The sequence below is a fragment of the Poecilia reticulata genome, chromosome 20 (assembly GCF_904066995.2).
Source record: "Poecilia reticulata chromosome 20, P_reticulata-male-v2, whole genome shotgun sequence".
In the NCBI taxonomy this organism is placed as follows: Eukaryota; Metazoa; Chordata; class Actinopteri; order Cyprinodontiformes; family Poeciliidae; genus Poecilia; species Poecilia reticulata.
The window spans coordinates 7,495,308-7,511,477 of record NC_088849.1 but is presented as its reverse complement, the minus strand read 5'-3'; the positions used below and the strand labels follow the sequence as shown (position 1 = coordinate 7,511,477).

The 16,170-nt window shown below is 44.0% G+C and overlaps 2 protein-coding genes across 3 annotated transcripts in view; one reads left to right on the top strand and one right to left on the bottom strand.

The window, feature by feature from the left end:
• Positions 1 to 11,520, top strand: part of wwp1 (WW domain containing E3 ubiquitin protein ligase 1) — a 29,224-nt gene extending 17,704 nt beyond the window's left edge. For both annotated transcript variants that reach the window (XM_008438311.3, XM_081602028.1), the window contains 11 exons: positions 188 to 260; positions 341 to 412; positions 1,938 to 2,026; positions 2,129 to 2,288; positions 2,446 to 2,579; positions 6,773 to 6,913; positions 7,889 to 8,009; positions 8,158 to 8,262; positions 8,366 to 8,462; positions 8,540 to 8,612; positions 9,337 to 11,520. In XM_008438311.3, the coding sequence (XP_008436533.1) occupies positions 188 to 260; positions 341 to 412; positions 1,938 to 2,026; positions 2,129 to 2,288; positions 2,446 to 2,579; positions 6,773 to 6,913; positions 7,889 to 8,009; positions 8,158 to 8,262; positions 8,366 to 8,462; positions 8,540 to 8,612; positions 9,337 to 9,436 (1,165 nt within the window). In that variant the 3' untranslated portion in view covers positions 9,437 to 11,520. The remainder of the gene's footprint in view (positions 1 to 187; positions 261 to 340; positions 413 to 1,937; positions 2,027 to 2,128; positions 2,289 to 2,445; positions 2,580 to 6,772; positions 6,914 to 7,888; positions 8,010 to 8,157; positions 8,263 to 8,365; positions 8,463 to 8,539; positions 8,613 to 9,336) is intronic.
• Positions 11,521 to 12,057: 537 nt separating this feature from the next.
• rmdn1 (regulator of microtubule dynamics 1) lies at positions 12,058 to 16,075 on the bottom strand. The gene is made up of 10 exons (XM_008438308.3): positions 15,794 to 16,075; positions 15,330 to 15,435; positions 15,105 to 15,189; positions 14,278 to 14,437; positions 14,054 to 14,143; positions 13,933 to 13,988; positions 13,250 to 13,337; positions 13,135 to 13,165; positions 12,884 to 13,017; positions 12,058 to 12,416 (listed from the first exon to the last, which is right to left on the bottom strand). Exons 1-10 carry the CDS (start codon positions 15,929 to 15,931, stop codon positions 12,378 to 12,380), a joined length of 927 nt encoding a protein of 308 aa, XP_008436530.1. The 5' UTR covers positions 15,932 to 16,075; the 3' UTR covers positions 12,058 to 12,377.
• Positions 16,076 to 16,170: the final 95 nt, after the last annotated feature.

The window sequence follows — 16,170 nt, the reverse complement described above, 5'->3', positions numbered from 1 at the left end:
CTACGTTTGATCAGTCACCCCATGAGCTTCGGCTCTGTGTGTGTGTGTGTGGGAAGTGGTGGGGGAGGGCGCGCGTGTGTGTGTGCGTGTAGTTTACAGATTGGATGTTCTCTATTAACTGTATGAAATCCTAAAACAAATCTTTTCCTGAAGTGACACTTTTCTTCTGAAACATTTTTCTGCTCAGCACCAAAGGCCCACAGATTGCATACGAGCGCAGCTTCAGGTGGAAGCTCGCTCACTTCCGTTACCTGTGTCAGGTCTGTGTTTTCTTTTTGTTGCATCTCTGTTTGATGGCATCGTTTACTCACTGATGCTCATGCTGTGATTTGTTCTTCAGTCTAATGCTCTGCCGAGCCATGTGAAGATCACCGTCTCCAGACAGACGCTGTTCGAAGACTCTTTTCAACAAGTAAGAACTTCAGCCGGCGTTTTCTCCTCTGACAAAAGTTATATTATGTCATATTTGTGCTAGGGATGGATGCTATGGCTTTAAAACACATTTATTTTTGCTCACTTTCTTTAAAAAAAAATTGTATAAAATATTTTTAAAAAGTAACTGTTATTTCTTCCAACCCTTCTCTGAGCTGTATGACTGAATATTAAGGCCGGACTGTGAGAATTTTTGTTTACTTAAGAGAATACAGGTCCTTCTCAAAAAATTTGCATATTGTGATAAAGTTAATTATTTTCCATAATGTAATGCTAAAAATTTTATTTTCAATGCAGCAGCTATCAGAAGATTTTGGAGCACTTCATGCTTCCATCTGCTGAAAAGCTTTATGGAGATGAAGATTTAATTTTTCAGCATAACCTGGCACCTGCTCACAGTGCCTAAACCACTGGTATTACTGACCATTGTATCACTGTGCTCAATTGGCCTGCCAACTCTCCTGACCTGAATCCCATAGAGAATCTGTGGGATATTGTGAAGAGAAAGTTGAGAGATGCAAGACCCAACACTCTGGATGAGCTTAAGGCTATCGAAACATCCTGGGCCTCCATAACACCTCAGCAGAGCCACAGGCTGATTACCTACATGCCACGCCACATTGAAGGCTGCAAAAGGATTCCTGACCCAGTGTTGAGTGCATAACTGAACATAATTATTTGAAGGTTGACTTTTTTGGTATTAAAACACATTTCTTTTATTGGTCGGATGAAATATGCAAATTTTTTGAGATGGGAATTTTGGGTTTTCATGAGCTGTATACCAAAATGATCTGTATTAAAACAATAAAAGACCTGAAATATTTCAGTTGGTGTGCAATGAATCTAAAATATATGACAGTTTAATTTGTATCATTACATTATGGAAAATAATTAACTTTATCACAATATTAAAATTTTTTGAGAAGGACCTGTATAGTCACAATAGCAGAAAAAGATGGAATTCTTAAAATCTTAAAATTGCGACAAAACAGTTTTAATGAGCAAAGGTTTAGCGATATAGGAACATGATGTGAGCAGCTCAGTGTGTGTGATTCTTACTTCAAAATAGACAGTTTCTTTCACAGTAATTTCAAAGATACAGATAACTTGATGCGTTAAAAGATTAAGTATTTCTTTTAAATATGATCGCTAAAAGTTAGACTGAGGTATGATCAAAGTAATTTTTTTGCGTTGTAGCTCTCGTAAACTTAGGACTTTTTTCTTAAAAATAGAATGGAATCTTAGCTTGGCTCTAATATTCCAGAGTTGCAGAATTGACCAGAATTCAAAGTCCAAATAAGCAGAAGCTGTAAAACCCACTTGTCAAACAGGATGGCTGGACTATGGAAACCCAAGGAATGCACTGGTGTGGGGGAAAAAAAAGTTCAGATTTTCCAAAAAATGAAATCTTCAAAAACCAAAAAAATTTCATAAATCGATAAATCGATTTATCGTCCAGCTAGTAAATGATGTGTTATCTTCCTGTCTGTTTTGTTCACTTTCAGATCATGGCTCTGAAGCCTTACGACCTACGGAGGAGGTTGTACGTCATCTTCAGAGGCGAGGAGGGTCTGGACTACGGTGGCTTAGCCCGGTAAGCAGAATGAGTTTAGAAACCGCTCATGAACAGATTTCACCTTAAATCATTCACTGTTCTGCATTCGTTTTCCTCCTCCTCCTCCTCGACGTCTCTCAGGGAGTGGTTCTTCCTCTTGTCCCACGAGGTGCTGAACCCCATGTACTGCCTGTTTGAGTACGCAGGAAAGAGCAACTACTGTCTGCAGATCAACCCGGCGTCTGCCATCAACCCAGATCACCTCTCCTACTTCTGTTTCATTGGCCGCTTCATCGCGATGGCACGTTCGCCTAACAAACCCACCCCGACACGCCACCGCAACTGCTTTCAGTCGTTCTGTGCTAAATAAAATGCCGACATTGTCCAAAACAAGCGGATGTATTTCTAGGGCCGGTTAGCGTGCTTAACTGCTAATCTCTCCCATTGTGTCTCTGCAGGCACTTTTCCACGGAAAGTTCATCGACACGGGCTTCTCTTTGCCGTTCTACAAACGAATGCTGAACAAGAAGCTCATCCTGAAAGACCTGGAGTCCATCGACCCGGAGTTCTACAACTCTCTCATCTGGATCAGGTGAGCTGTGTGTTTGCTCTGCGGCGCTCACTGTCAGTAGCACTCATGTCCTCAGAGGTCATGGCTGCAGAGCTGACATGCATCAAGTGACTTTGAAAGGAAGTTTAAACAAAGTTTGTTTGTCCTGGCTTTGTTTTTTCTTCCTGAAAGTGTGGATGTTTTTTTATGTTTTTGTTTTTTTTGGAAATCTTTTAAATAAATCGTCAAAAGATCGTTTTCAAATCTAGAAGAAAATAAGGGATATCAAACTTTATGTTCAAAGGTCTAAATCTGATTTGTGGATAAGGTTGACGGTTTAGAAAAACTAGGAATGGGCTATCCATCCATCCATTTTCTGCCGCTTATCCGGGGTCAGGTCGCGGGGGCAGCAGCTTCAGAAGGGAGGCCCAGACTTCCCTCTCCCCAGCCTCTTCTTCCAGCTCCTCCGGGGGAACCCAAAGGCGTTCCCAGGTCAGCCGAGAGACATAGTCCCTGCAGCGTGTCTTGGAGGAGGCCTCCCGACGTGCCCGGAACACCTCACCAGGGAGGCGTCCAGGAGGCATCCTTACCAGATGCCCAAGCCACCTCAACTGGCTCCTCTCGACTTGGAGGAGCAGCAGCTCTACACTGAGTCCCTCCCAAATGACCGAGCTTCTCACCCTATTTCTAAGGGAGAGCCCCGCCACCCTGTGGAGGAAACCCATTTCGGCCGCTTGTACCCGTGATCTTGTTCTTTCGGTCATGACCCTAAGCTCATGATCATAGATGAGGGTGGGAATGTAGATCGACCGGTAAATTAAGAGCTTCGCTTTTTGGCTCAGCTCTCTCTTCACCACGACGGACCAGTACAGCGCCCGCTTCACGGCAGACGCTGCCCCAATCCGCCTGTCGATCTCCCGCTCCCCTCTTCCCTAATTCATGAACAAGATCCCCAGATACTTGAACTCCTCCACTTGAGGCAGGACGACCCCCCTGACCTGGAGAAGGCACTCCACCCTTTTCCGGCTAAAGACCATGGCCTCGGATTTGGAGGCACTGAGCCTCACCTGGCCGCGAACCGCTCCAGCGAGAGCTGCAGATCACGGTCTGATGAAGCCAACAGGACCACATCATCCGCAAAAAGCAGAGATGTGATCCTAAGGCCACCAAAACGGATCCCCTCAACACCTCGGCTGCGCCTAGAAATTCTGTCCATGAAAGTAATGAACAGAATTGGTGACAAAGGGCAGCCTTGGTGGAGTCCAACTCTCACCGGAAACAAGCCCGACTTACTGCCAGCAATGCGGACCAGACTCCGACACCGGTCATACAGGGACCTGACAGCCTTATCAAAGGGCCTGGTACCCCATACTCCCGGAGAGCCCCCCACAAAGCCCCTCTGGGGACACGGTTGAACGCCTTCTCCAAGTCCACAAAACACATGTAGACTGGTTGGGCGAACTCCCATGCACCCTCCAGGACCCTGCTGAGGGTGTAGAGCTGGTCCAGTGTTCCACAACCAGGACGAAAACCACACTGCTCTTCCTGAATCCGAGGTTCGGCTATCCGACGGACCCTCCTCTCCAGGACTCCTGAATAGACCTTACCAGGGAGGCTTAAGAGTGTGACCCCCCTGTAATTGGAACACACCCTCCGGTCCCCCTTTTTGAACAGGGGGACCACCACCCCAGTCTGCCAATCCAGCAAACCAAACTCTACAACATCCAGAGCCTTAGGGAACTCCGGGCGGATCTCATCCACCCCCGGGGCCCTGCCACCGAGGAGCTTTTTGACCACCTCGGTGACCTCGTCCCCAGAGATTGGAGAGCCCAACCCAGAGTCCCCAGGCTCAGCTTCCTCAACAGAAGGCATGTTGGTGGGATTGAGGAGGTCTTCGAAGTATTCTGCCCACCGGCCCACAACGTCCCGAGTTGAGGTCAGCAGCACACCATCCCCACTATAAACAGTGTTGGTGCTGCACTGCTTCCCCCTCCTGAGACGCCGGATGGTGGAACAGAATCACCTCGAAGCCATACGGAAGTCTTTCTTCATGGCCTCTCCAAACTCCTCCCACGCCCGAGTTTTTGCCTCAGCAACCACCCGAGCCACATGCCGCTTCGCCCGCCGGTACCCATCTGCTGCTTCTGGAGTCCCACAGGCCAAAAAGGCCCGATAGGACTCCTTCAGCTTGACAGCATCCCTCACTGAAGGTGTCCACCAACGGGTTCGAGGATTGCCGCCGCGACAGGCACCAACAACCTTGCGCCCGCAGCTCCGATAAGCCACCTCGGCAATGGAGGTACGGAACATGGTCCACTCAGACTCAATGTCCCCCACCGCCCCTGGAACGTGTTCGAAGTTCTGCCGGAGATGGAAGTTAAAGCTCCATCTCACAGGGGACTCCGCCAGACGTTCCCAGCCGACCCTCACTGCACGTTTGGGCCTGCCAGATCTGACCGGCTTCCTCCCCCACCACCGGAGCCAACTCACCACAAGGTAGTGGTCAGTGGACAGCTCTGCACCTCTCTTCACCCGAGTGTCCAAGACATACGGCTGCAGATGAGATGAAACGATGACAAAATCGATCATCGAACTGCGGCCTAGGGTGTCCTGGTGCCAAGTGCACATATGGACACCCTTATGCTTGAACATGGTGTTTGTGATGGACAATCCGTGACGAGCACAGAAGTCCAACAACAGAACACCACTCGACTTCAGATCGGGGGGGGGGCGTTCCTCCCAACCATGCCTCTCCAGGTCTCACCGTCATTGCCCACGTGAGCATTGAAGTCCCCCAGTAGAACAAGGGAGTCCCCAGGAGGGGCACTCTCCAGTACCCCCTCTAAGTACTCCAAGAAGGGTGAGTAATATGAACTGCTGTTCGGCCCATAAGCACAAACAACAGTCAGAATCCGTCCCCCCACCCGTAGGCTGAGGGAGGCTACCCTCTCGTTCACCGGGGTAAACCCCAACGTACAGGTGCCAAGATGGGGGGCAACAAGTATGCCCACTCCTGCCCGGCGCCTCTCACCGTGGGCAACTCCAGAGTTCAGCCCCTCTCAAGGAGACTGGTTCCAGAACCAGAGCCATGCGTCAAGGTGAGGCCAACTATTTCTAGCCGGAACCTCTCAGCCTCACACACTGGAATCGGTTCCTTTCCCACCAGAGAGGTGACGTTACACGTCCCAAGAGTCAGCTTCTGCAGCCGAGGATCAGACCGCCAGGGTTCCCTCCCTCGACTGCCGCCCGTAACACAATGCACCTGACCCCTTTGGCCCCTCCGACAGGTGGTGAGCCCATTGGAAGGGGGACCCACGTCTCCTCTTCGGACTGAGCCCAGCTGGGCTCCATGGGTAAAAAGCCCGGCCACCAGGCGCTCGCCATCGTGCCCCATCTCCAGGCCTGGCTCCAGAGTGGGGCCCCGGTGACCCGGGTGAGGGAACGCCAGATCCAAAGTTCGTCTCCATCATAAGGGGTTTTGGGGCTGCGATTTGTCTGGTTCCTCACCTAGGACCTGTCTGCCTTGGGTGACTCTACCAGGGGCATAAAGCCCCAGACAGCATAGCTCCTAGGATCATTGGGACACTTAAACCCCTCCACCACAATAAGGTGGCAGCCCAAGGAGAAGTAGGAATGAGCTAATCTTGATTTAAATTTGCTTACAGCTTACAAGTTGAACAAAAAGCCACGTTTTGCTATTTGTATGCTACTTTTTTTCCTAGCAGCAAAACATAAGGAGCAATCTGACTTTAGAAGAAATTAGGACCTTAGTTTGACCAATTTTAGTTACTTTATGTACCTCAAAGTGTCTTAATTTAATATGTAAACTGAGCTCCAACTGAAACAACAGAGTAACATTATAACTCCTGAGGTAATGCTAAGAAATAAAGTGATAAAATTGAACCGTCTGCCTTCAATAAGCTGCCTAAAACTAGGAGACTAACCTTTTGTGTTATTCAGTTGTATTATTTCACAAATTCTGTTTCTCATTTCATGTTTTTACAAAGAAAACTGATTACTTAACCTCTTTTTAAAAAAAGTATCTAGTCATGTTAATTTTAACAATTCAACAGAAAAATAACCCAAATTTATTAGGACATTAAAAATCAGAATTTTTCTTTAGTTGTAACTAATGCTGTTGTCTGAACATTGTGGTTGAAGTTCCTATATTTCCTTGCATAGAACATTAGTGTATAAATAAAAACAGAAGCAGTAATGCCGTCGCCTCTCCTCAGGGACAACAACATCGAGGAATGTGGGCTGGAGATGTACTTCTCCGTGGACATGGAGATCTTGGGGAAAATCTCATCTCATGACCTGAAGCTCGATGGCGCCAACATCCTGGTGACGGAGGAGAACAAGGAGGAGTACATCAGGTAGTTTTCTCAGAACAGAAATAAACCCAGGGGCGTCCAAAGTGCATCTGTGGACTGAAGAATAATCTTATGTGGCCCCTGTCATTAGTTTTTTGCTAAAAAACATTTTCTAGACCAACAAATCAACCAAAAGGTTAGAAAACTGTACACCATCTGAGACCTTTTTCAGTATTTACAATAAATTATTATTTTCTACATTGCTTAATGAAAATATTGTCTTTAAATCACAAAAATGCAAGATTCCCAATAAAATTATTTAGATTTTGGTTTGAACACCCCTGCTCCAACCTGTGAAATTGCTGTAGTCTAGACCAGTATTGTTTAGTGTGTGGCCACCAGGGGGCGCTGCGGGGGCCTGAGAATGTATCATAGAAGTTGAGAGAAAACATGCAAAAAAAAAAAAAAAACATTTTTATTTGTCATAACTTATGTTTTCTGTTTTTCAATCATTACAAAAATGTTCAAATAATTAATTTAAATGTCGTTTCTGATGCTCATTTTCTGATTGGCTGCCAGTCAAATTAATCAAGCTGCTTTGCTCCACAATCAAGAAGGAAAGAAATGGGGAAATGTTCAACAAGAAAAACGCCATAAGAACTGCAGGGTAATAAAATAAAATTTGAAGTGATTAATATAAAAAATTGCATACTTTCTTATAATCGCAAATTGTACTACCTTGTAATAAAGTCATATCATCTGATAACAAAATTTTGTGCCCCAGAACTCATGACCATCCAAAATCCAATGCTATGAGGCAGCGTTTATGCAAAGTGAATGTAATAATTATTGAATAGTGAATGAAAAACCTTCTAAAAGTTTGTTTCTTTACATATTTTGTAGCATTGTCTGTGGGTTTGCAAAGAGGCCCCCTGTCCAAAGGTTAATGCTCTTTGGGGGGCCATGGAGGAGTTTGGAAACACTTGGTTTGGTCATTATGAAAAGTAAAACCTACCTATGTCTTGTGTGTGTTTGCAGTCTGATGGCAGAGTGGAGGTTCTCCCGTGGGGTGGAAGGTCAAACCAAAGCTTTTCTGGATGGCTTCAACGAAGTGGTCCCGCTTCAGTGGTTGCAGTATTTCGATGAGAAGGAGCTGGAGGTGAGCAGCAGCGCTCCTCTGCTCAGAATCGGCTCGCTTTTATTCTGATAACGTCGCAAATTTAGACTTCTCTGCGACAAAATGAATCACTGGCTTCCTGTTTTTTCTACTCGACCGGTGTTCTGAGTCTGCTTGTCTTTGCTTCCAGGTGATGCTGTGCGGCATGCAGGAGGTGGACCTGCAGGACTGGCAGAGAAACACCGTGTACCGCCACTACACCAGGAACAGCAAGCAGATCATCTGGTTCTGGCAGGTACTGCTCAAGCGTTTGATGTGTTTGCGTCTGACGTCAACCTGAGCTCCCTGAAGAAGCGTCGGTCTGTAACGGTGTCCGCCGTCGATTTCCTCCCCTGCAGCTGGTGAAAGAAGTGGACAACGAAGTGCGTCTGCGACTCATGCAGTTTGTGACGGGAACCTGCCGGCTTCCTCTGGGCGGCTTCGCTGAGCTGATGGGTCAGTGACGGAACTGGTACGACCCAGAAGACGCCGGGAGCTTTACGTCCTCTTGATTGTCTCGTTTTGCGTTGCAGGAAGCAACGGGCCACAGAAGTTCTGCATCGAGAAAGTGGGGAAGGACACATGGCTTCCCCGTAGCCACACATGGTCAGTAGGTTTCAGTTTAAAAACCTTTTAGCTGCAGCTTCTACTGTCAATTATATGTGATTTTAAATGTGTATATATATTTATTTTTATATATTTTTTTACAAACCCTCTCATGCTTCAGACGAACACATTTAAACAGCGTTGACTTAAAAAAAAAGTATTACTGTGTAAGAATAGATAACTCTTTTGGCACATTATTCCTGCACTAATGGGGGCAATGATTTTAATACCCTAAATATAAAAAAAACAAAACTTGTTTTTAAAGAAGCAGTATTATGTAAAATGAACTTTTTTTTTTAGCTTTACATCATGTTATAATGTTATTCCCTCATCAAAAAGATACCTGGAGTGTTGCTTGATTCTTTCATGGATGTTTGAGAAATCATTTAATCTCCCATGGCAACAATTCAGCTCCTTCAGACTAGCCAGCAACTGAAGGCTGAGTTGCAAACGCCTGGTGGAACTGATCATCTGCTGTTTTTCAAAAAAATGAAAAAAATAATTTTCTTCAGATGTACAAAAGCATAACATTTCCACCAAGAATTGAACCAAGTATGATTTTTTTTTATTATTTGAAGAAAGAAAAAAAGAAAGTCATTTGCTACTTTGTGTGAAATCCCCATTAGATTGATTGAAAAAGATACAAAATGTAACATTAGTAATGATGCCTTAAGAAGGTTGTAATAATTCTCTACTGACTTCCTCCTCCTAATCTCTGTTCCAGTTTTAACCGCCTGGACTTGCCTCCCTATAAAAGCTACGAACAGCTGAAGGAGAAGCTGCTCTTCGCCATCGAGGAAACCGAAGGATTTGGCCAAGAATAGAGGGACAAAGTCCTCTGGTGTTGTCCCCTCTGCTAGCCCCCCCTCTCTGCTGTTCAATCAGCCAAGAAAAACAAACCAACAACAAAAAAAATTGCACAAGATAACCACCAATGTATATAAGCTATTTTGTCATTTAAAACCAAATCCTAATTTGCAGCATCGTTTTTTGCCGCATTCCTGTTCCTAGTCCTTATATAATATATAACGCCCCCTTTCCCCTCCATGAAAATATGCAAAACATTTCATCCATTTGCTTTTCTGTTTTAAAAACAGAAATCATGGATATTTTTTCTTTTTTTTTTTTTCTTTTTAGATGTCCACCCCAAGCGGCTGACTGGCTTTTAAAAAAAATTTAATAGACTGAAAGTGCTTTCGAGAGGGTTTTCTAGTTTAGGCTCAACCTTCTTTTAAAGCTCTAGTTCTATAGAGCTGTTAAAAGGCAAAAAGTTAGTTGTATTTGGCGTTCAGTGCCTGAAATTTAGTTTTTTTCCTTGTGGGACAGATGGTCGTTTTAGAAAATCCTGTGTGCTTGCATGCTGCCTACAAACATTAGACGACCACCGTCACCGCGAGCGTGTGCACGCAAACTTTTTATTTTTCCGGCATGGATCGACCCATCCTCGACGACAAAAATCAGCGATGGATCATCTCTTCTGGGGCAAAAAAAAAGGAATCTTAATTGTGTCTTTAAATCGATGAGAACTCATTGGAGGATATTAGATATTTTAAAAATTTCATTGAAAACAAGCCATTAGTATGTATGTGTGTGTGTGTGAGTGTGTGTGGGTGGTGACAGTAGTGCCGGTTTATGCCAGAAACGTTCCAGGCTGTATCAAGACTGTGGCCTGTTTTGCACACTGTGACGTAACGAGAGAACGGCGTTGGCACGGCGATCTACGAGGACGACTCTGATCATCTGCAGTTTCCGTTTGCAACTAAGAAAATGGACACAAAAAAAAAGAAAAGATACAGCGGCGCTAGTTTGTGTGATTTGCAGATGTTGGAGTTGGACTGTAGGTCGTGTCCTTCTGAAGCCACTGTGTTCGATGCAACACTACGTTTTGATTATTTGTACCTCATGTTAGCAGGATCGCGTCGTCTTCAACCCTTTAGCAGACAGTGATCGGAGAAAAATAAGGCTCTGATATCTTTAGCCGCTGTTTTCACGCAAGACTGAAGGTGGTGTTTTAAAAAAAAGAAAAAGAAATGTGTTACTTAGACAAGCAGGCAGAACAGAGGGGGAGAAAATACTGCTGTCTGACCGCTCAACCCAGCTACTTCATCCATGATGCTCACGTTGTGAGCTGAGAAAGCCTTATTTGCTCAAAAAACCTGCACAGCCTAGGTTTCCTTCAGTTTTTAAAGGGCCAGTGCCCCTTTCCCCCCCCCTCTCAAAGACATCACACCACACTGCTGTTGCAGATGATTTCAGTTAGAAGTCTAGGAAAAAAAAAAAAAGAAGCAAAATAAATTTAAATGTTTTATCACTGCAAAGCGCCACAAGCTACTGTCCTGGATTAGCTTGTGATCCATTATCAGTCATGTAAATAACATGTATTCAACTGATTGTGGCCGCAGGAGGCCATTTTATACAGAGATCCATCAAACTGTGCTTCCTTTCCGACAGAAACCTGTAATCCAAATCAGTTGTTGCGTGTTTCGATTGCATAAAGACGACAGTGAAATGAAATACTTTAATATTATAATCGACCACGCAGAGCCACCGCTCCACCGATGGGGAATCTGTGATGCCTTTTGTTCTTATCAGAATAGCGGCGGGGGGAGAGGGTCGTTTCAGGTCGCCTGGGCCGTAGCCGGTCGTTCTGGCCCGGGGTCGGACCGTAGCTCCCGTCAGGCCCCAAGTTCAGGGGTCGGGGGTGGGTCGGCTTGACTGCCTGAAACGCTTCCGCTCTGTAACATATCACGTGTAGATACACACTGTAAAACACCAACCACACTGTACAGAATGCCCCCTCTACAGGAGACCATGTGTATAGAAGATTCATTTCTAATCTGATTTCACCCATTTTAAATGGAGAGAGATGGATTTATGAGATACGAATAAATAAGTGAATAAACCGTCACTGGCTTGGCTTTTTGGGGAGGAGAGACGGTTTCACAGCACAACTTCTCTGTCAACTAATTTTAACAATTAAAAAAAAACATTCCAGAAGGACCCTTTTTTGTTTTGTCCAGAGGTAAAAGGTCAGGTGCTCTAGCACCTCCTAATGTCCAACTGTGCACATCACTGGCTGGGACTCTGGTATTGTATTACTAGCATGACATTAAAAACTGTCACTGTTCACACAGAAATGTTTGAGTGCATTTCAGAAAGAAAAGCAGTAGTTCTGTTAAAAACTGTTGCATTTTATTTAATTCATTTTAGACTGAGAAGTAAATCAAGCTTTAATTAGCCAGGCTATCAACTCCATTAGCTAGCCTTTTACCTGCTGCAGTTTCAAAATCTTCAATGGAGTTATTGTCAATGCTTTTTAATTTCCAAACTTTGATCATCTGGGGAAATATTTCCAAAGCAGATGACGCTGTCTTGAAAGAATGAGGAAAAGTGTAGTACCCATGTTTCACCAGCAGTGTGCAGCAAACAGATGGAAGAACGGCAGTCAAATCATAGTTTTTATTGTTAATCACTTCAGACACAACTGGTAGACATTTTAGAAGATGAAAATAAAACACTTTTGAGAACAATGTAAAAGTAAATATAAAATGTTATCAGCATTAGTTTTCTAGTTGTGCTGTAATGCCTTATTTCTCTTGAGGGTTGCATGTAGAAAATTCAAGCTAGAGCTACTTTTTTTTTGTCTTTATTGCTTTGAGTCCCAGTGAAGCAACTAATATATTCTATTGGGATTCTTCATTCGTTGTCTCGGTTCGAGTCCAAAGGCCTCCTGCGGCACGCAGAGCAGAGGTGGACAGAAGGTCATCAAAGTTGATTCAGGAGCTCTACTGCCTCTTTATGGACCTGCAGAGGAACACATTCTGGTATGTTTACGCGATCACAGCGGCCACATTCAGTACAAACCAGTTACATAACGCCTCGCGTGTTCATGTCCCTTGAACATGGTCGAGTTAAACCCACAAACTTTGACGTAACTTTGTGGGAGTTTATGCAACAAACAAACACAATGTTGTACAAAACTGAAGAGGAAGGAAAAGGAGACGTGGTTTAGCATTTTGTTGAACCAAAACAAAATGTTGCAAACCAAAGTTCTCAAGTAATTCTCGACAACTTTGGTCCGCAAATGTATTCGGCGCCCTGTGGCTTAACGCTCCGTAGAACCATGTTTTATTCCTAACTACAGATTGGACAGAGAATACCTGTGAAGAGCAATTTTCTGCCCTTGCTACAGAGTCTCCTTTAGGTTAAGGCTTAAAACATTCAAGGAGTGTAAATACTTTTAATACTACAGTAGCTATGTGTGTTTATACCTCTTTGTCTTCCAGTGTGTGGATTGGGTACTCTTTAGCTTTGGTTAGCCAGTGAAGCGCCTTCTCCTTGTCGTTCATGGCCATGTAGGTCTTTCCCAACATCAGGAGGTTTTTACTGTAGAAGTTTGGGTCGACTGTACGAAGCAACAATTACAGGAGACGTGTTTAAGCTAAGAATCTTTCTAAATTATTATGAATCTCAGCTAAAGGCAACAGGAGCTGTTCAATGATTAGAGTACAAGCCGTTTTACCTTTCTCTGCCTTTAGGAAGAACTCCAAAGCCTGAAAAACACAAGTAAAACTAGCATTCATTAGCGACTAAAGATCAGTGACTGGTTAAGGCTAAAACTGAGAAAAGTGTCCAACCTCCTCGAACGTAGACGTAGGCGGTGTTGAGAAAATTACAGCGGCCACTTTGCGCTGATACCACGGCAACTCGGCAAAAGCAAAACACCTAAGGAAAAAGAAATTGTCTTGGATAAGATTTCACTAGAGCAACACCTCTACCGGGATTGAAATACTTCAGAAGCTATCAGATGGTCTGCTTCCAGATCTGATGAAGATTCACGGGTTAGCAACGAGAAGAACAGTAAATTTGGACCTGCTGGGTTAGGACACCGAACACTCATCATTCAGTCTTCCAAGACGTGAACTGGCACTGTCTACAGATGAATCATCATCAATTTCTGGTGTTTCATACTTTAAAATCTCAAACTGGAACACAATAAAGAAGAGTAGAAAGATGCAAAATGGCACTACTAGCCACAAACCAGTAGCTTGCCATCATCACGTAAATGTAAAGTCTTTGAGAACTCTTTGAAGATTGAAAATATAATTTTATATAAGCCCGATTTAATTTCATTTCAAGAATGGTGGTGGAATTTGTATAACGCGTATCAGTAACGAGTTCAAAGCGCTTTAAATCATAAAAACATAACACATTATAAATTGAGACTTAGTTAATAATGCTAAAATCCTCCTAGGCTGTGTCCACTTCCATTTAAATTTGACTGGAATGATTGGAAGAAGAGAAGAAGAAAAAGACTCACCAGTAACCTAGAATGTGTAAGGATGTGGCATCTTTAGGGTTGAGCTCAATAGACCTCTGGGAGGAAGAAGATGAATAAATGTACCGCTTTTGTTTTAAGACGGTGGCCCAGATGTTCTCACCTCCAGATGCTCCCGGATGATGTATGAATTTCCTATTTTAACCTTGACTCCCTCAAATTCCCCAGTGTCGCTGAGGCAAATGGCGTACCACTGAGGTAAGGGGGGGAAAAAACAAGCATATTTCATACTGGGAATACACCGCCGAACGACATTATTCTTAATAAAACATAATGGGCCTGATTGCTACATCAGTACCTCTTCTTGAGGTGAAACAACCGACTTACTTTGTGTGCAGCAAAACATTTGTCGTCTCTCTCCAGAGCCCGCTTTGCATATTCAAAGGCCTCAAACGTCAGCTGCTTTTTCCTCCCGGCGTCTGTGTCGGGCAGGAGGGACAGGTCCCGAGACGCCCGGGCCAGCCTCCACAGGAACTCTGCATCCTCGCTGCACGGAAGCACATGCATGACGACCCCACACTGACCAGGAAAAAAATCCCAACTTTTGGTCCACCCATGTGCTAAGATGGTGCTGGATTGACAAAACGACTACAACAAAAGGGTGGCCTTATTGTCATCCAGTGGAACTTTACTTGTAGAACAATTAATTCAACTCGGGAGTTCTTTACAGGATTAAAACTAGATTCTTTCTGATATTGTTTGGTTCAGGGCTGACTTAAATCCAAGGAAAATGGCCAATGTTTCCTGTATCCAAAGTTGGAGGTATCCCTTTCTTGTCAAGATTTTCCTGTAGCATTTTTTTCTTCCACTTAACTTTCTGATCTGCTCTAATACAGCAAAGACCAAGCATATGGCTTAGTCTTTTTTTGTGGTGGGTGTCAGTGACTGTCAAATTGGCCAGCAGTCTTTCCCATGAATATGTAGACCATAATATTTCTGCGTTATTTTTTTCTGTGTAATATTCACACTTTCTGGAAAAACTGCTTAATTTTGGATCTTAATTAGCTGTAATATCTGGATATTGTAAACTTTTTGTGTTAAATCGCCAAAAAAAAACTTTCAGTTCAGTCTTGTTTAGTGAAATTCGCCTTTTAAGTTCTATGCATTTTGGACAGAAATCGATCTGAAAGTGAGTGGCTGCAGTTCAGGCTCACCTGTCCTTGTACTGCAGCAGCAGCTGGTAAAGCTTCTCTGTGTCTGCGCAGCTGTACAGGTAGTCGGCCTGCTCCAGGACCTCATCTGCCCAGACACAAAACATGACAACCTGTTGTCAGTGGAGATGCATCTGATAAGTACCGAATCTATTCAACTCCAAAATCACTTAGATTTTTTTTATTTATTATCATTTCTCTCCACCCCCACCCAGTGTGCCTATTTACCTTTATCTAAAGCGCAAACCACGGCTGAACTCTGCAGGTTACGGAAAGCTTGGTAACTTAGACCAGACAGTACAGGGAGACCCAGCAGGAATGCTGCTCTTCCACTCTGTGGACAAGAACAGGTCAGAAAAACAAAGGTAAGGATTAAATGTTGTATTTTGTGTTTTATTGGTTGGTATCCTAGCTGACCTAAAGTAACAACATCCCATTTTAATATTTATATGGAAAATAAAGTTGGACTTTCTCTTGGAAATTAAGTTTTCGCTTCCTGAACTTAGTAGATCTAATAAGTTCAGGAAGCTTTAACAAGTGCGAAACACGATTAAAGCTCCGGTGAACTTTGATCTACTTTCATCATCCATCACTTCACGTCAGCCCCGTGAGAGTGGCTGGCAACCTCTCTATTACTAAGAGCTTTATCGTCAGTTTAGCAGGCAGAAACGAACAAAGCATAAAGTATTTACACCAAGAGCACCGACTGTCCAGCTGGCACTTGTCCGGAAGAAGCGGTTCGATCCCCTGATCCTTCCGCCTTTAGCGCCGACTGCAGCTTCCAGCAAACTCCTGTTCACAAACCGGGATAAAACCCTCCTAGCCATCATCTGTCAGATCCAAAGGTCCAACGAGCAGGAACTGCACGTCTTAACGTCAACCCGGGCAGCAGCGAGCGGAGACGAACGGTGAACATTCAAGAGCACAAATGCATTCTCGACGTTAATTGGTTAAAAACACAAATATACCTATAAGTAGTTCGGGTTAAGTATAACAACCCCAGTTTCACTAAATATATATCTGAGTACAATTTCACATGCATTATTTACTGTTGTTCAATTTAAATACG

Coding starts and splice junctions, on each gene's coding strand:
- rmdn1 (XM_008438308.3), bottom strand. CDS start 15,931: ATGATGGCTAGGAGGGTTTTATCCCGGTTTGTGAACAGGAGTTTGCTG. Junction 14,144..14,277: donor AATGTTTTGCTGCACACAAA/GTAAGTCGGTTG, acceptor CCCTTACCTCAG/TGGTACGCCATTTGCCTCAG. Junction 13,989..14,053: donor TCATCCGGGAGCATCTGGAG/GTGAGAACATCT, acceptor TCTTCCTCCCAG/AGGTCTATTGAGCTCAACCC.